A 20,846-nucleotide genomic window follows, 5' to 3' on the forward strand; every position below is an offset into this window, starting at 1 on the left:
ATTCAGGGGATCTTGGAGATAGCAGGTCAACAGTATATGCCACAAAGAAGTGGTTTACATCATCATCATTTTCACAGCTTTACCTCGGCGTCACACAGCCTTTTCTTTGGCACTACATTTCTCATCTGCCACAGGTTAGCTTTTTGGGTCACAAAGTGCAGTTAGCAGCTTTTACGTGATCCGACTGAAAGGAAACTTCCCGTTGAAAACACTTACAATATAGTATCCACTTTGACTTGACATTGTGTTTTATAGGTAGGCATTTTTTAAGAGGCTAAAACACGTTTAAAAATCAACCCCTCTATACAGCATGGTAATGCTGAGCTGTGGGGTGCGGGCCCTGTCTCTTTCTGCAAACTGGGAGTGCACCGACTGCCACCTACTATATGTAAAATATTTACTATACATAAGTATCTCATACAGCCCCACTTCAAAAATCCTGAACTATCACTTTAACGATGGGAATGTCAGCGGGGATCGGCAATGGCCCTACAGGTCTCAAGGGGTTAATTTTCACACAGTATTTGTATATTTCAGCGCTGTCAATGTTTCAAATGACTATATTGTTGCAGAGAAAGGTCCACAGACATACAGGTTTTTGCTTAATGAGCAGGTGTATGGTTCGACTGTTGCTTTGTGTGCATAGATTCAGTACATGAATTAGCCATCACCACTTTGTTCAACATTTACTTTATTGTCACTCGATGTTTGATTATCAGAATTTCACTATCCAAATAAAGTGTTGACTAATTCTGATGTGATGAGACGACTTTAGATAGGACTGTTTTTCGCGGTGATATCGGGGAATAAATGAATATAGACAACAGTGTTTTCTCACTGGAGTGTGAAATTAAGCGATAGCCACTAATGTGAAATTCACAGCTGCAGCTGAGCGCTGCAGCTGTAGCATCATGAATGTTTCAACTCTGTGACACCCCGTGTCTGCGTCATAATTGAGCAATAATTTATAGTCACATACAATGCTTTTATCCTCATATGCAATGTATGTTTGCTGTACTTTGATGTGGTCTGAGGTTTTTTTTTTTTCATTCTGATTTCTTGCCTCTGTATACTCCCCTCTCTCTATATGCACCATCAAACACAGTTGGCAGAAACCCAATTTGCATACCAATTAATGAGATGCAAGACCATTTTCATTGAGCAGCCAGGGCTGAAATACCCTTGTTGACAGTTCCTCTGTTCTCTTATATTTTCTTTTTTCCTCTCTCTTCTATATCCTTTCCTCTTAACCCCCCCACCCCCCACCCCACACACACACACACACTCATGTTGTTTTCTTCCCTTCCTTTCTTCTGCTGCTCTTTCTCCCTGCATCCCTCCAATTAGAGCCAAGACCATCAGAAATACTGTATCAGTGAACCTGGAGCTCACAGCAGAGCAGTGGAAGAAGAAGTACGAAAAGGAAAAGGAGAAGAACAGGTCATTGAAGGAGACTGTTCAAAGACTGGAGGCTGAGCTGAACCGTTGGAGGAACGGTAATATTCACACTCATATCACGCTGGCAGCACACAAAAACATGGCATATCTAAGTCCTTCCTTCCAGGAAAAAACTATGAAAATTGTTGCCCAGGTATTCTGACATTATCAATGCTTTTTCTATTTAATGTCAGAATAAGTTTATATTTTTAGCCACACAAGCAGGATAGTGGTTGGTCGTTCCAACACTTTTGTCCAAACTGAAATAGCTTAACAACTACTACATGGATGCCAGGAATTTATTTCTGCTTCCCAGAAGATGAATCCTTATGACTTTGTTGATCCTCTTACTTTTCATTTAGTGCCACCATGAGATTGACATATGTGGTTTTGAGTGTTGTCCTCACAACTATTTGTTGGTTTGCCATAAAATTTGGTAGACATTCATGTCCCCATCCAGCTGTATCATAATAACTCATTTCATTTAGCGCCTCCAGGTGACATTAGTAATTGTCCAGTACTTTGATTCATGACAAAATATCTGCAGAACATATAATATTGAAACTTATTCCTACCATTCATCTCATTTTAACATGCTTACATTCAAATTTTAAGGTGGGCATGATAAACTTTACACCAACTGAGTGTCAACATGTTGGCATGACCCCTATAGGCCCAGTCAACAAAGGAAAATGTTGGCATAGTGCATTTCTGCAAACCATGGATATGTTCCATTTGTAGGTTTCATCGTATCATATCAATTTTATCAAAGTGACGTAATATGACTGACTTGGTCATCTGGAGGTGGAAGGGATGGTGGATGGTGTGTTATCTAGGTGGCTGCTAAGCTGCAGACCACTGTAGACCATTGTTCAAGACCAACTAACCAAAAAAAGAGATGTTTTTTTAGCAAGTTATTGCTGTGTTTTCAGCTGCTTTTTAGGCACCAAACATAAGTGTTTTTATAGCAACCAGTGGATATTTTTCCAGAGGCTTTTTAGCCCCCAAACATGTTTTTTTCTTCCAGCAGCTTTACAGTTCCTAAATGTGGGTGTGTTTTGGGGAAACCTCACTGTGTTTCCGGTGGCTTTTTAGGATGATTTTTATTGGCCATTGACTATTATTCCAGGGCTTTTTAGGCACCAAATGTGGGTGTTTTTCTAACCCTGTCACTGTTTTTCCTGTGGCCTTTTTCCCTCAAATTAGGGTGATTTTTGCGGCCAGTGGCTGGGGTGTTTTTAAATGTGTTCCCTGTGGATTTTTAGCAACCGGTTGCTGTTTTTCCAGCAGAGATTTTAAAGCCAAAACATGATCCTTTCCTTAACAGGCATATCTTTTTTTATTGCTTAAACCTGACCAAATGTTAACCACAGCATTGTTGAACTGTAGAGTTTCAGCATATCCACTACATAATAAATGTATCTGTAACTGTAAATGTAATATGTCTGCAGTCTGCAGAAACAATCTGTCAGCGATTTGTAAGCTTTTTTTTCTGGTGATTGGGTTGTCACTGTGAACATGTTATATTAACAATGTTGGCATGTTGCTCTAAACAAGGCTGAGCTGCGAGTTTGCCTGTTGACTCAAAGTATTGTTAATGAAAATGATCAGAAACAAGGACCCTAACTCTGTACTTCAATGTTTGGTGAAAATGATTAGCTTCAGTAAAATCTGAGAATTGTAATGGTCCCCCTACAGGAAAATCTCTGCACTATATGTACCGGTAGTTCCTGTTCATTGTTCCAGTCCCTTTTCATGCATGGCAGAGCACTTACTAACAGGACTAAAAATGTTATCGGCCTGCTAGCCTGCAGACATTATTTTTCAGTCCACGTAAGTGCAGATTTAACCTCATTTGATATCATCTGAATACATGCCAGTGGAGATCCAGGAGGAAAGCAGCCAAACAGACTTACTGGCCTTGTGCCCAAAACACTTAAAAATCCCTTTTCTGGCTACTTCTATTTAATATTATTCATATTTTTACACTTTGTATAATTGGATTCCCCTTCCAATGTGCTGAAGGCACCAAACACTGGAGGCTTTATGTTTTATGAATCCCTATATATTAGTTATTTTCATGAGAGAAGAAATTGTAATTTATGCTGGTCCTCTCCCATGTCAGCACACACACACACACACACACCTACATGAGGAACCGCATACATATTTGCTCTTAATTACACGCACATACACATTTCTAGGCATTATCTCCAGCTGGACTGTAGGTCAATTCAAATGTCAGCACACTCAATGATAGTGATTGGCTGACATTCAAGCCATGTAATGTATCCTGTCCGATGTTTATCTTGAAGATCATTCCCTCTGTGGTTGACGTGAATTTTAAAAACGCTGTAACACATCTTTATTGAACATCTAGCAGTGAAAATTTCTTCATCCCTCTCAGTTTCTCTTCTTCAAACACACACACACACACACACACACACACACACACACACACACACTCTCCCTCCCTCCCCCTGCTCTCTTCCTGTGTCTCTCCTACAATTTAGTACTTTTAATTTCCTAATGGATCATTTTGACAACATAGTTGCCCTCACCCCCCTCGCTGCTCGCTGCATTGTTGCCCCCCTCAGGCCAGGAACTCCTCGAGACAAATGCCGTTGACCTCTATCTTGTACCATATTCCTGGACTCTTTAGTACAGGATGGCCCAAACATGGGAACAGCTGTCTTGTGCTGTAAATTCGGCTCCATTTATTCCCTCTGCAGAGATCTCCTAGAGTGTGCAGCCATATGTTTTTAGGTTTTAGTTGCATCTAACCAGGCAGCTGTTTTTTTTTTTATTGATTATTAGCACACCTTCAACTAGGCAAGAAGACTTAATCAATAAAAGGTGTTACTTAGGTGTATTGTCTTAACTAGATTACTTTGACCTTGCATTAAAGGAGCAAGCCACTCAATTTCTCAATTGATCGCCTTTCCAGCAGTCAAATCAGTGCTGTAAAATACTGGAGTCAAACTCGAAACAGTGGAAGAAAGCTTCCCAAATGGTTCAGCATCAAACTCTTTTGGTGGCCTAAGGGAGGGCATTACAATTACTGCGCATTACAATCTAGGGTAGCTGTCAGTCCAGGTATTTTTCTGCGTTCTTCATGTCATTAAGTGTCTGTACTTGTGCATATTAGTATACTGAGGGGCGAATTTACAAAGAATGGATTTTAGCTGCTTATAACACCATGAGTTGCGCATCACTGAAACTGCTATCTGCCTTAAGGCCTGATTCACAAAAGATATCGCTCTGATGATAACACACCCTTGAAGTTTTGCAGCTGAGTGTACTTTGTCCTTTTTTGTGTCTAAATGCAATTATCTATGTGGCAGAATATAAATGTTTGTGCCAAGAACACAGTAGTCAGAGCAACAGAAAGAAAAGGAAAACTAAAAGTTCATGCCAGGAGTTACAAGACCTGACCAACGAAGTACAGAGGCATTCTTCAAAACTTCGAGCAAGGAATTTGAATGTGACAAATAGAGACTGTATTTGGGACAAATAGAGACTGTATTTGGGATTTAATATCCCTGTCACCTTCAGACTGTAAAAGAGAATAGCATGATCTGAAATGTAATACAAATGCAATGTGGGACAAGGCAAGGCAGCTTTATTTGTATAGCACATTTCATACAACAGGGCAATTGAAAGTGCTTTACAGAGCAATAAAATATAAAGACATAAAAAAGAATACATATTTACAATGAAAGCGTAAAGACATGAGATATGAAAGGTAAAAACTAATTACTATATGATTTATTTAAAAAAATCATTAAAAATAGCAAAAGTGCAGACAAGATGCAAAGACGAAAACATGATAAATAATATAGAATCAGGATTAAAATATGTTTGCAATCATTATTGGGTGGAGTAGGCAGTGCTAAAAAGGAATGTTTTCAGCTTTTACTTAAAAGTCATGGTTGGGGCTTGTCTAAAATCATCTGTGATATTATTCCAGGTTTGTGTTGCATGATAACAATGTTTTGTTCTAACTCTTGGGACGGTCAGTAGGCCGCTCCCAGATGTCCTGAGGGTCCTTGAAGGTTCATATGTCACCAGCATGTCAGGGGTATATTTCGGCGTTGAGACACAGAGTGATTTATAGACAAGCAGTGAGATTTTAAAATAAATTCTCAGAGTGACAGGTAGCCAGTGTAAGGATTTCACTATCAGCTCTCTGAGGACAGTGATTTTTACATTGTTACCTCAAGTAGAAATTAGTGCTGACCTTTGTGAATTGGAATGTTTTTGCAATGAGGCTCATTTACATAATAATGTACCAATTTTGCGCCAAATGTATGCATATTTATCTAATTAAAATACATGCTAATAGCACAGGGGAACCGAGATGCTATTTGCTTGGCAGGGCAGTTAGGGCTGCACTTCACCATTTGCAGGTGCTTTAATAGTTACACTGTTTCTTTTTGTCTTAATTGTGCAGGGTCAGTATCTGCAAAAGCCATGCAATTCTTTTGTGAATTTGCCCTTTTGTTTTCTCACTTTAATGCATTCCAAATCCCCTTTGCTTTTTCTTCATGAACTACTAGAGGAGTCTTGAGTCAGACACAAGACAACTGTCATTTTAATGTTGTTAAGGTCTTGTATTTTGTACTGCTGTTAAGTCTGAAGACAGGAAGCTCATTCACAGCACAGAGATATCTCAAACCTGAGATTTATATTTATTCAGGAGTAAGGAAAGGACATATGCCAAAGATTATCCTGCTAATCCCTTTTAATGCATTAATCCATAGTGGAGGATTTTTTTTGCAATAAGAGCAATGCATTTTGTTCCTTGTTTAGGTGAAGATGTTGTTGTGTTAGAGGATCTATGCCCAGAATCTGAGGACGTCCCCCTAGTGCCTACCGAATCCGAGGAGCCGCTCCTCGACATCTGCAGCCCCTGCAGCCCTTGCTCAGTTGCGTCCTCCATTGTGGTTCACATCTCTGAGGAGGAGCGGCAGAAGTATGAGGAGGAGATCCGCAAGCTCTACAAACAGCTAGATGATAAGGTGATGAATGGATGCCGCATTGGGACCATTTGTGTGTATGAATGTAGAGCTGCTTACACAGCTGATTTTTGTAATGGTATGCGCACATGAACACAAAAAGCATATCATATATGTATTATTCATGTTAGTAATTCAGGAACAGACACAGCAGTGACTAATGTAGATACTCTTAGGAATAGGTGTCAATGGGGAAATAATAATGTTCTACATCAAAAGACATTAAAGCTTTAATTTCTTCAGCACATCATCTGTGATCATATGTGCTGTGCTAAATGATGCTGTAGTGAGTCATTTTATTGCTTTTAGTAACAGATATTCCAGTGCATATGCAGTATCAGTTCTGTGTTACTGCAGTGGCACAGTTTGTAATTCATGATGAGGAGAAAAAAGCCTTGTAACGTGAACGACTTTTGACATTTTCACACTTGCAGGCATATCCAGGTGTGTGGTTGCACATACTGCGTGGGTTAATCCATGGGGATGCATAACTTTTTTTTTCTTTTTCCCACTTATGTTGCAAGCTACAGTAGACTGGATGCAGGATATTCTATGTTACGTTTTAAATTTATTGACAGACTAAACTGCACATGCTGCAGGTGTTTTTATTACATGCAGTGTTTCTGGGTGAAGGTAGCATTGAAATGGATGAATTGAACTCTAATTTTACAAATCATCATTAATATATTGTGCTTTTCTTTTTAATTGTGAGGTATTTAGGGCAAATTTTGGTATTTTTCTAACTGGGACCCTATATTCCATGTTTTTGTGTCTGAGTCACTAATTGGGACAGTGGTTTTGGAAACTGGTCTGCTGCAGCAGGAAAATAGGCTGCAATGTAATCCCTACAGGCAGTTGACCTATCGCTAAGCCCCGCCCTCAAACATCCCAATCACATTTTGTACAGCTACACAATGCACTTGGACATCATGCTTGTAGACCTCCATAGAAAAGCATCAGAAATTCTGATTTTCCTGTGGTTTTATTTAAATTTTGCAATTATAACTTAAAAAATGGTTTTAAAAAATTTGTATGGGTTAAATGCAACAATTATACTGGCATCCTGAGAGGTTAGAGAATGGAGTGTATTTTATCCCATTCCCTAAACCTCATATAAACAGAGAAAAGTGTCTCCTTTGGATTAAGCTGTGTGGCACATAAAAGAGATAACCAAGAATATCTACTGTTGTTCTAAGGTAAGGCAACATAGTGTTAGCAAAATGTTGTGCAAAGTGACAAGTATATATAACCTCATACGCTATGTCAGCAACATCGTGTATAACACAACCTTGCAGCAAACTTTGCTAGGTAACATTAGCTCATCATGTCATCTGTTAAACTTAGTATTTTTGTTTTTTCATATATATATATATATATATATATATATATATATATATATATATATATATATATAGAGAGAGAGAGAGAGAGAGAGAGAGAGAGAGAGAGAGAGAGAGAGAGAGTGAGAGAGAGAGAGCTGATTAGGACAATGTAGCTCAAGAGGCTTCTTGAGAGGGACTTGGTTACACACAATAACCAGATCAGCAAAAGGTAGAGTAAAACATTTTATTTCTCTGTAGGGTCCTTTCCATAATGTTGTTGAACACATAACAATAATCTGAGCCTGTCAATGGCAAAAACAAGAACTTTTAGTGGACATTAATTGACTGTAAAATTGCCTGTAGGAATAAAATTGCTTGTTTTGCCACTGTGGCTGCAACGGCTTCTCTCAATACTGGACCACTCTTAAAAATGGATGCCTCAATTAGTCACTTAAACATAAAAACATGGGAAATAGAATCTGGGTTCAAGAATACAGAAGTATCCCTTGAATATTTTTTTTTCCAGTTGAAACACCTGCATATCTTTCATTTATAATTCATTTATAATTCATTTATAAGTGTAGTAAGTAACTGAACTGTGCCACAGTGTGTGTAATACATAACACTGCTAACAAACTATCTGTACTCCACATGCCTCTTTTGCCAATGAAGGATGATGAGATCAACCACCAGAGCCAGATGGTGGAGAAACTGAAGGAGCAGATGCTCGACCAGGAGGAGGTAAAAGACTGTAGTTTTACATCCTTTCATCAGTTTGGTTAAATGGCTCTCGGTAGGCTGCATGTGGCAATCAATACCACACTTTGAATAGAGCTCAGTCGTGAGAGTTTTATTATCTCGCCCTTGAGACAAATGAGAAAAAAACATCACTCAGGTGCCAGAAAGCGCTTGAAGAACATAGAGCAGCATTGTTTAATCCTAAGTGTATTTGCATGTTAACAGCAGTGTAGAATTGGTTTCACTGGGTGCTCTGACACAAATTATCGGAAGCAAAGATCAATACAAAGATTGATGACTGACTGAAGCATGATGTGCAAATTGTTGCCTGTTTAAGTCAGCATGGCTGACATTGTCGCAGATATAAAAACAAACAAATGTTCTCTAATGTTCTCATATCTGATAAAATGCAATGGATGTGCATTATTTCACCATCTTTGTGGATTTAGAGACCTTTTATGTAGTAGAAAATGTTTTCACAGCCATTTTCTTGCATAAATCTTCAGTTAAGAGATTTGTCTGCCTGTATATGCGTACTTATGGAAGGAACAGCAATTAAAAGACTCTGTTAAAACGTAATTACAAGCAATATTTACAGAATATATTCAAAACAGTGGCTTAACCAGCAGGTTACACAGCCTGAACCAAGAATTGGCATGTAGTGCACTGCCATGTAAAACACTCCACATTTGCAAAATTAGCTCATTCATATCCTAAAACGAGTCTGCTGTGGGTTAGCTGACATGATTGTAACTACACAACCTTAGCTCTGTTTACAGTGGCATGATCTCGCATCCATTTGGCAAAACATAAGATAAGTGCTACGGTGAAAACACCCCGGCACCCTGGGTAGAGCGACATCGACATTTAATGACATCCATTCAGTAAAATGGCCCTCACTGGGCTACTGCAGTGCACATGTAAGCAAACAACGTGGTGGCAAAACATTGTCAGCTCTTACAGAGTTAAGATACGCTCTGAGATGAATATTTAAAATGTGAGCTATCTGTTAAATCACACCTGTATTGTGTAACAAGGTTTGTACACAGGCTTATCAGTTATTACCAAGAGAACAAGATAAACTCCACGATTATGTTTTATTAAAATGCAGCAGCACTGCCTTGTGAATAATGCAGACACTGCTTGTTGTACACAATACCCCTATACAGTTGACTTTATGTTCACCTTTTAAATCATATCTTTCATTATTTATAGTTATTTAGTTGTTAAATCTCTGTGTTCTCAGCTTCTGGCATCATCTAGGGGTGACAGCGAGAAGGTTCAGTCAGAGCTCGGCAGGCTGCAAACGGAGAATGAATCCGCTAAGGCTGAGGTGAAGGAGGTCCTCCAGGCCCTGGAGGAGCTGGCAGTCAACTATGATCAGAAGAGCCTGGAGGTCGAGGAGAAAAGCGTGCAGAACAAGCTTCTGGCTGAAGAGCTTGCAAAGAAAATGGTGGGTTTTGCATCCTGGAGGGTCAATCTCATGCCATAAAGGTGAAAAACATTGCAGCTGAAAATGGTCGAACAGGGAAAAAGAGAAAGAATGATAAAGAGAAACAGAGACAGAGAAGGATTAGCTGATAAAGGCATGGACATATACTAAGCTGTGGTATATGTATAGATAAAAAAAAGAGAAAAGAAACATTTGGGTATGAAATAATCTATCCATCTGTCCATATAAGTCCCTTTCAAGAATATGTCAAACTAAAAATGTAATTAGAGAGATAATGAGTACAATTAAAGAGCTGCATGAAAGGAAGGATAAGAGAGGACATTCTGGGTAATTGTGCAGCCAGCAGTCATGAACAGATACAAGAAAAACTATAATTATTGCCAATTATAAATATATAAAGTGGGGAAAATAAAAATGGAGAGGGAAAATAACCCAAACCCTGTTTTATTTTTCATAATCAGTCAAGACATTAATCAACAACTTGACATAAAGTCACAAATGTTGTTCCAATTACAGCCAGAGCTGATCTTTCTTTAGCTCGACCCTGAATTCACTCTCACACTCTCTGGCAGCGACGGCAAGAGCTTTGAATTAATTTTATTAAACGTGGCTGGTTATTTTGCACCGTGATTGCAAATAAACCACTAAGAACTGCAGCTGACATGTCTGACTTGTCTTGATTAGGGTCAGTTTTCAATGTCAGCCAGTAACTTCAATTCAGAGGCTGTGGTTTTCACTGTGAATAGCTTGTTCACATGAAGACAGCATTCAATGTTGACAAAGATTAAATTGCAGTCAATTAAATCTTGCAGTTTATCTTCAAAAGCCTGTGAAATTAATTTTATTAATGATATTCTGCTTTTATTAAAACAATCCTTTCACTCTCTGTGTATAGAACCAGACCTATTCATGTCTGTTTTGTAGGCTTTGAAAAGTCCTAAAATCTGCATTTCAATTAGTGGTGGTCTGAGAATTCATATTTTTGAAGTTACAAAAACTCAAATGCCCTGGAACTTTTTTTTAATCTTAGCTCTTCTTAAGCCTTGGAAACCTGAGCAAGTTTGCTGGATTTCTTTCAAAAATAATGGGAAGAAGGTATTCTGCACCTTGAGCAGAAGTGACCCAAATTTAGCAAGAAACGAATAAAAAGTGCAAGTTTACCCGAAAATTAGCAACCCCCCCAAAAAATAACATAAATAAAAGGAAAGTAAAAACCAAAAACAAATAAGGAAATTACTTGGATAAAAGGTGCTAAAAAATACATATAACATATAAAATACAATAATTATGTAAAATCATTTTAAATATATAATTGTGATAATTGTGAATTGCAATATGTGGGACATTTCCTGACAAGTTGCCCATTGCCTTTTCCACCATGTTTTCAAGATAAACCGCACAGGTATGCTCAGGGTTCAAAGGTTTAAAACTTGAAAAGCATCTGAGTGCAGCACAATAAAAAAATTATGTTGAATCAGGTTTCAAAGGGTTAATAGGCTATTAATGTTGGGATCCTTCATAATATGGGCCCTATCTTACAGCCAGCATAGAGCAGTGTAAGTTACTACTATTTTCAGTGCAGTTTTCCTTTTCACGGCCAGCACCCACGCTGTGTAAGTAGCAAATGTACTTAAGCCCATTTGTGCACCCGTGGGCGTGTAGGTCTTAAATGAGGTTTGGTCAGGCGCACCATAGGTGTATGGCTATTTTGAGGCAGTAGAACACAACACAAAAACCTGAGCTTTTTCTGCTATTTAAAGGGTGCATTATTCAGATAGTAAGATGCGTCTACATAGGCAGGTTCGCAACAGGCACACACCCTGCTTGTTACTCACAAGCACAGATAGAATAATATATGAATTACATTCTCTTAAATGTGAACATAGCAGAGAACAGAGCAGAGTCATAGAGCTGCTGTCCAACTACCCATTAAGAGAGACCTGTGCGCCTATACAAGAGGAGCAGTGGCATAACTTCATAACTTCATTGGGTATTTCAGAAGCTGTGCGAAATGAAAGACAGTTAAGTTTTTCCTCTCTCAAGTTAACAACTTCAGCTTTTAGTTTTGCCTCTTAAATTTCTTATGATATCTACTGCAGGAACATTACTGCTCTTAGTAATGATACATTGGATTTATATAGCGCCTTTCAAGGACTCAAGGTCACTTATTAGTGCATTACTCTCAGCAGATAAATGTTTGCTTCTGTAATCTAGCTTGATGACACTCTGGTTAAATTCATGTTACACCCAAAACACACCTATGATTAATTTAAGGACTAAATCAAACCCCTTTGCCCCGTGCACTTTACATTGCGCTCAGATTATGTATTGTTGAGACATTTTTCACACCCTATCCAACATTTTAAAGTGGAAATTAGATCCAGACCCTGTGATAGCTCTATTTGGCATTATTGAGGGAGGCAACCCTTATATGAGGGGAATGGGGTTATGTGGTGTTATGTACCTCTGTGCAATAATCAGAATTTAGCAGCGTTTGGATAGATGGGTAGTTTTGATGAAGCAGATGAACTGCATTTTTGAGCTTTCAGAACCTGAAGATGTTTTTTTATACTTTGTTCTTCAGCAGTATTTAATGTAGTAGAGAAATACTCAAGATTTTTTTACGATATTTTCTTTTTATTTAGATAAAAAAGGATATTACTGGTTAGAAAGCCACTTACACTGTACAGTTTTTTTTAGCACTGACAGAACAAAACCATGCAGACAAATAAATAAAAAAACAAAATAAAAAAAAACATGCAGGCTAATACATAAACAGTTGAACCAGACCATGTAAACAAATGAAGAAAAATAGTAGTAATAATAATAACTATTATTATTAGTATTATTATTACTAATGACCCTAGAGTCCAAGTGTAGCAGGTCACCAGGGGTAGTTACTATAGTGCTGGCCGATATAACCAAAGAACTGCATCACAACACTTTTTAGAATTTTGGCAGTATCACAGTACAACATGGCACCTCTTTAAATGACTGGTTTGGGCTTTTTACAAAAGTCAGTAGTAGCCACTTGCATGCATTACTGCCAGGAGCACACACATTATAAAAACATTTCAAAGTCATCCTGAATATAATAAAGCCCTTGAATACTGTATGGCCTACTCGGGCCACAGAAACAGCCACAAAGTGCACTGCAAACAACATTTTACTATACAAATTGCACTATAGGCTTGTGAGATATAGGCCCACTGAAGAACCACAGCAACATTCCTTAGCTATGCACGGCATGGCAGAAATAATTGAGATTTAAAGCTTTCGGGGGCTTTAAGGTGTGGGATGACTTCATCAGTGAAGCAAAGTGTTGAAATAGTATATCTCCACTTACAGTGGTGATTTTTAAAGGTTTGTATAGATCTTTGTGCACAGAAAAGCATTTCAGAGATAAAAGTAAAAGAAAGACTTTTGGCAGAGCTGGTCAGTTCTTAATGAAGTTATTGTGACTGGCTCAGAGGACAGAATCGACCATTATTCACCTTCTTTAAACATCTTCAATATTTCATGCAGCGTTTTACAATCTGCCACAGTGTCCTCTCCTCCCTCTCTGTCTTTCTCAGAAGCTGGTCCAGAAAATGATGAAAGGGGCTGACAGTGTAACCACTCATTGCACAGTTCAGTCTGTTAAAGCTAAAATCTCTTTCTTCCCTCAATCATATCCCTTAGTACGCCGTCTTTGTGGTCGTTTCAGTCAGTTCTGCCCTGGCCTCTCACCTGACACCACTTCCTCTCAGGGACACAGCCTAACAGTCTGACAAGATGTGAAATTAATTACTGGAAACCATGATGGGCTTAAAAAACCCTTTTATGTCAGTCTCTCTGTTTTTTTTTTTCCAGCTCCACCCCCCTCCAACTCTACATTACCGTTTCTCCACTTTCTGCATCCCAGCTGCTAATGTGCAGTGTTGCAGCTTTTAAATTTCTTCCATATCTACAGTAGAAATGGAGCAGCATTGACCTAGAAAAATGGTGCAATGAAGTACATTCATCACTGTTTTCGCCCCACCGTCTCCTCAGCTGTCTTCACCTCCGCTTTCAGTGGTGGCTCCTCTCTTCTTCTGCAGGAGGACATGCAATCGCTCACTGTCGCTGCCATTCACCTGCTCCTTTAAGCACTCTTTATCATCCATCTGTCCACTTAAGCCCCTTTCTATCATTATGATTAACTCCATTCATCATTCAAACAACCATCTCTCCAAAATTTTTTATTCAACTAAGCTGAGCATTTTTCATTAACCTCTCTTCTCCATTCCTTTTACATACGCACAGATGGATAGATTTCAGTTAATTATTTACTGCCTTTTGTGCTGAGTTAATATTTTGACACGGCAAGTGACCTGGAAAATTATCACGGGGCTTGAAGTTAATGAAGGAGATGAAGATGGAGGAGGTTGACGAAGGAGTTAATGTTACTGTTTTTATACAGGGGGGTTAATGGTGCTTTCTATTGAGTGGTGATTCATGGCAGCAATAACCTAAAATGCGCCATTAAAGAGGAGCATTATTAATAAGTATATTCTTTCTCAGACAATAAATGATCACATTAGATCAATAAAATAACTTCAGTGTGTTTAGCACCAGCACTATGGAAACAGACTTAAAAGATTATAGTATTTTTGGAGGCTTAGCTGATGAGGAGGAGTTTACATTCTGTAATTACACACAAATTAAGCATAATGAGTTTAGAAGGCTGATTTTGATGTTTTTAAGCCTTTACCTTTTTTTCATATTTCCTATTTCTAGTTTAAAAAAAATATACAATTAAATAAATCTAAAGGATTTCGTTTTTAGCCAATCACATCCTGTCACTGTAGAGAAACTATCTATTGTATATATACAGTATATTATTAGGACTTGTGATCTTTACAATCCTTGGTACAGCCCTGACCAGCAACAATGGTTTTCTATGAAAAAAATGAGGCACAGTTTTGCTAGATTAAAGAATTTGTTATCCGCACTGCCCCTTCTTTCACTTTATTTCGTCAACCCTGTAGAGTATCGACCAAGCCCAAATCGCTTCATTGTGTTCGTGCCATTGGGGCTACAGCATTGTTTAGAAGCTGCTTACTGTACAGAATAGAGAAGAATAAAGTAAGCTTCATCATTCACTCTTCCAGATCCTTTCATTGGGGCCAATCCCATCAGCCCCCTATCTCGGTATTTATTGATTTGTAATTTAGCGGCCATTATGTGTTTGCTGCTTGGATTTCTTGGATGAGAATGGGGTCAGGGGTCAAAGTGTGTTTCGCAGCTGTGTGCTAACAGATTAGAGGCCCCTCTATCCCCCCAATTTTTCTTGATATTATCACACTCTTATTTCCACTCTCCCTTTTTCTATTTTCTTGGCGTCTCCTCTTTTCACTCTTTCGTTTCACTCCTCTCGTTCCACAGGCTCATCTAATGGCTTTAGAGGCGGAGCTGTCCCGTATCCAGGAAGTGAGCAGCCACCAAAGGAAACGTATCGCTGAGATTCTCAATGGTCTGATGAGGGACCTGAGTGAGTTCAGCACTATCGTTGGAAACAGGGACATCAAGCTGGTGAGTGGGATCAACCTCTGAGGCTCGTTATGAAGCCAACACACAAGTGCCAAAAACTGCAGTTCATCAAATGGCCACTTGAGGCTGGCACTTACGTTAAAGTGCTCAAATTTACAGCAGAAATGAACATGTTTACAGCCTGGTACAAAAAACAGTTTGTGTCTAAAGCTAATTTTCAACATTCATGACAAATGCGGGTGAATTTTTATATAATTGACCAGTTTACATTTTATGTCAGTTACATATATGTCAGGGTGGGGCTGCTTTCACTCACAGGCTGACTGCATGGCGTAGCTGCAGTCTGTGAATCTGTGAATCGTAAATCTCGGTCAAATCTGTTTTCTGGCTCCAAAAAAACATGATTGCGACTACTAAACCACAAACACTTTGGTTTCCACAAACCAATGCGTGACCCATTATTTATACAGTCTGAGAATGGGATAAAAAGTTCATGCTTGAAGACATTGTACTTTCTTACCAGAGATGTTTAAGATAGTGTCTGTGACAAAAGATGAGACACCTAATAACAAGTAAATGCAGTAATGTTTTTATTTTTTCTTAGTGTTAAAAACTTCTCCACCTAAACAATTGAATTCCCAAATTCCCCTACAGTCAAAGTCAGAAAAACATTTAACTATGTCATGCAATTAGCATGAAAAATTACATCCATCTCATCTTAGAGTAAATATCCAGAGATCAAAGATGTTATACACTCACTTCTGGATTCAGCACATCCTACTTTTTCCTGTGATCTTGCCATGTCCAAGAATTAATGTCCATGCATTAAAAAGGCGCTGCTTACGCTGCGTGAGAGGAAAGATAAAAGCGAACTTTCTAATAAAATGTGGGACAGATTCTGAGGTGCAGTCATGAACAGATCCATGTAAGAAAAAGAAGACATTAAAAAGGCACTACCTATGAATTCAGATCATATAAAATGTACACAGATGTCTTACCATGGCATAGATGGTGGTATAAATAACATTAGGTAAAAAAAAGGGGGGGGGGGGGGTTGCCTCAAGGTGTAGCCCATGGTTAACTCAATGGCTTCATGACTCTGTCTCTTAGGTTTCAGTACATGTTTTAATGCTAAAAATGTCCTGTCAACATGGTTTCTCATACAGCTGTAGGAGAGTTGATTAAACACATTTTGTAGGTGCAAGGCTATCAAAAAACAGCATCAACGAAGAAAGATAATGCCTCCACACTTAATTCCTGCCATAAAAGTTTAATAAAGATGTTTTGATCCTATTCAGTCCTCCTACCTGTCGACATATAGGCAGAAACAATTTCAAATAGTGGAAAAAAAACCTCATAAAACATGTCCAACAATAGTGATTCCCAGCTGAGGTTTTCTGTACCCCAGAGAGTACTTGGATACATCAGATAAAAACCTATTGGAAACCACTGTCTTGCAACATGTATAGGACCACTCACATACCAAATTGTAACAAAACTTGAATGAATATGAACTTTTACTGTTGGGCAGATGTTACAGAACCACCAGATGCAAAAGTAGCCATGAGTTTTCCTTCCTCCCAACATCTATTGCATAACTGAACAAACAGTCAGTTAATTCCTCATAGTGGTAAAGTCTCACTGAGCTGAGGAGCAGGTTAATTAAGAGGTAGGCTTAGTTGCTTAAGTTTGCAACAGTTATTGTCTCACGATCACATGTTTTTTGGCTTTTTATAATATTAATTGTCTCATAGTATGGTAAATTTATTATGGGGTATGTGCAATATTTCAATATTGCAATGTTTGGTCTCCAAGTCATGTGATACCATGCCACTGTATATTGTTTGCCCTGTGGTTTTTGTATTGTTTGTATTAAATGTTATGTAGTTATTTCTAGCAGTTTTTTTGCCCAAGACAAATTTCTTTCTAGACAATGAAATTTATCCAATCTTATCTTACTATCTTACTAATTGTGGAAATAATAAACAGAGTGCCTGGTTAGGACATGTACCCTGTGAGTAAAAGGACAGACAGCCAAGCAAAATAGATAAGGGCTCAAATGTTCACACTATACAGCAATGTCAAATATATACCTGTATATAAATTTTGTGTATCATCGTTCCAAGGTTTTACTAAAGCTTTATCACTGTGTGAAATGTTAAAATCAAAGACGTGGAAAATTCAAAATGTCTGCAACATTTCACACATAAAACTGTATTTGAGGCTGTGTGTTACCCAGCTGCAGTGCCATGCGTTATACATTACAATCAGTATAGGTACACCCTTGACTGTTTAACACCTGAGGATAAGTAACGGGTGTATCCACTGATATATCTTGGCTGTAATATTTAGACTGATTTTGATATGTGGATGTAAATGCTTTCCTCCACAGTTCATTTCAGAGCTGCGGCATCTGCTGAATGATGCTTTTAGCTTAATGGATGTGCCGACAAAATGACAGAGAGAGACTCTAGGATGCCTCCCTCCCTCTTTAACTTCCCAGCTGTCTTTAACCGTCCCCACTCAATCTTAGCCAAACGTCTCTGCTACTCTTTAAATGGCTTCTCCTCCTCTGTACCTCATTTGTCTCCAGCCCATGGAGATCACCGGTGCGATCGAGGAAGAGTTCACGGTGGCCCGCCTCTACATCAGTAAGATAAAGTCAGAGGTGAAGTCCATGGTGAAGCGCTGCCGGCACCTGGAGAACCTCCAGACAGAGTGTCACCGCAAGATGGAGGAGACGGGCAGAGAGCTGTCCTCGTGTCACCTCCTCATTTCACAGGTGAGGGGCTGATGGAGGAAAAAAGTTTGTAAGTCTATCAAATTCAGCAGGGAATATTGGTGTTGATGTGGAAAAATCAGGACAATCTACACTGAAACCTCCCTGTGCAAAATATTAATTATCACCACAAATGAATGATTGACGTTTCGAGTGCACTTCTCTTCATCAGACTGATTAACATCACAAATACGTGGGCCTTTGTTTGATATTAATTACTTTGATGAAGAGCAGTGTGCTCGAACCGTCACTCAACTGTTTGTGGCATCAATGCATCAGCAGCTTTTGGTGCGCAAACTGTGGGGATTCTCAAAGGATTGATATTTTTTATTCTTTGTGTTGATTGATTGAAACTGTCATGTTGTGAGTTTTACTCTTTGGCTATTGATAATTACATTAAATTCTCTAATGGGATGTGAAGGCTCATAAATATTCAGAACATATCCACGGTGAGTGAAATGTATATTTTATCCTTGGTGTAAAGTGCTGTATTGGGTCGAGGTCAGCAGCTCATCAGTATACCTTCTTCATCTTAGACACTATGTTTTGACTTTCAGCACGAGGCGAAGATCCGCTCTCTAACGGAGTACATGCAGAATGTGGAGCTGAAGAAGAGGAAGCTGGAGGACAGCTACGACTCTCTGAGCGAGGAGCTGGCAAAACTCCAAGCTCAAGGTAGACTAATGTAATGTATGTCATTATACATCTACAGCCTCAGTGTTTCTGTGAGGCTGTACTTTAGCATGTCAGCAACGTATGTATGCTAACATGCTCACAATGACAGTGGTAATATACTGATGATTAGCTGTTACACTATATTCATCATCTTAGTTTAGTTTAGTAATAATAATAATAATAATAATAATAATAATAATAATAATACATATTATTTATAAGCGCCTTTCTTGCCACTCAGGGAAACTTTACAGGGATAAAATTACAATAAAACAACAGATAAAAGCTACACAGTATAAAATGGAACAATGCAATTACAGAGAGTATGCAGTCTTGAACAGGCGAGTTTTTAGTCTGGATTTGAAGAGAGGAAGAGTCGATGTTTCAGATGTCCGGTGGGAGTGATTTCCAGAGTTGAGGAGCAGAGCGGCTGAAAGCTCTGCTCCCTATAGTGCTGGGGTGGGCGGGGGGCACAGTGAGGTGGAGGGAAGAGGAGAATCTGAGGGAGCGGGCGGAGATGGCAATGGGGAGGAGATCTGACAGGTAAGGAAGGGCGAAGTTGTGGATGGCCTTAAATGCAGGAGGATTTTGAATTCTATTCTGAATTTAACCCGGGAGCCAGTGGAGTTGCTGTAAGACAGAGGTGATATGGTGAAATGAGGGGGTTTTGGTGATGATGCGAGCGGCTGAATTCTGGACCAGTTGAAGCTTGTGGAGGGATTTGTGAGGGAGACCGAAGAGTAGAAAATTACAGTAATCGATAGTGATGAGGGTGTGAACAAGGATAGAAGTAGTATGGGGGGTGAGGGAGGGGCAGAGACGATTAATGTTACGTAGATGGAAATATGCAGACCAGGTAATATTATTGATGTGGGATTGAAATGATAGTGAGCTATCAAGGATGACACCCAGACTCTTAACCTGAGGGGAGGGGGAGACTGAGGAGCTGTCCATTGTGAGGGAAAAACTGTCAACTTTAGATAATGTAGATTTTGTGCCAGTGAAGAGGATTTCTGTTTTTGTCACGGTTTAATTTTAGGAAGTTTGGGTTGAACCAGGATTTTATTTCAGATAAGAAGTTGGTGAGGGCAGAGGGTGGAAGTGTAGAATTTGGTTTGCTATGTGTGTTGCTATGCTAACATTTGTTAATTAGCTAAATAAAAATCAGCATGCTCTCATATTTACGATGCTAATAAGCAATTGTTTGCAGATACACCATGTGCACCATATTAGTTTTATGTCTTACTATGCCATCATTTGCTAATTAGCTCTCATAACAACTGATTAAAGTTAGCATTCTGATGTCTTGGCCAGGTTTCCCTTGAGATTGTTGATCTCAGTTGGAGTTGCCTGACTTAATATGGGTTAAAAATATAAATAAGCATGCTCACAATGGCAATGCGAACGTGCTGATGTTAACGTTGCTGATAGGTTAATGTTTCACCATCTAAGTTTAGTTTGTTACTTTACAAACATTTGCTGATTATCACAAAAATTTACCCATAGCTGGCGACGCCAGTGACCTTATTAGTGCACATGGGAGAAGTCAGCTTTGAGGGCTTTCTGCCAGAGAGCCCTTCTAAGAAATGAGTAAAGGGCTCATCCAGCATTTACAATTGACTTTCATCACATTCCCACAATAGTTCTGGAGGCATTTCACTAAAAACAACAAAAGTCAACCCCATGGTAGCACTAGAGGAAATGATTGATTTTCTGGGCACCATTATTATCTGCACAAAATTTCATAGCAATCCATCAGATAGATGTTGAGATATTTCAGTCTGGACCAAATGACATCGCCATCCTTCGAGCCATGCCAGCATGACTAAATGGGCAGCAGTGGCAATTTGTGTATAACCTCAATGAGCTACTCAAAAAACTTTGAGAAGTTGAAAAACAGTCAGGTTAAGGAT

General features: G+C 38.9%; 1 protein-coding gene across 2 annotated transcripts in view; it reads left to right on the forward strand.

Moving 5' to 3' along the window:
- Nucleotides 1-20,846, forward strand: part of kif5ab (kinesin family member 5A, b) — an 86,117-nt gene that overhangs the window by 41,346 nt on the left and 23,925 nt on the right. For both annotated transcript variants that reach the window (XM_042505773.1, XM_042505781.1), the window contains exons 12-18: nt 1,348-1,496; nt 6,250-6,458; nt 8,450-8,518; nt 9,762-9,968; nt 15,375-15,521; nt 18,073-18,261; nt 18,816-18,933. In XM_042505773.1, the coding sequence (XP_042361707.1) occupies nt 1,348-1,496; nt 6,250-6,458; nt 8,450-8,518; nt 9,762-9,968; nt 15,375-15,521; nt 18,073-18,261; nt 18,816-18,933 (1,088 nt within the window). The remainder of the gene's footprint in view (nt 1-1,347; nt 1,497-6,249; nt 6,459-8,449; nt 8,519-9,761; nt 9,969-15,374; nt 15,522-18,072; nt 18,262-18,815; nt 18,934-20,846) is intronic.

This window comes from Plectropomus leopardus, chromosome 2, assembly GCF_008729295.1.
Source record: "Plectropomus leopardus isolate mb chromosome 2, YSFRI_Pleo_2.0, whole genome shotgun sequence".
NCBI lineage: Eukaryota > Metazoa > Chordata > Actinopteri > Perciformes > Serranidae > Plectropomus > Plectropomus leopardus.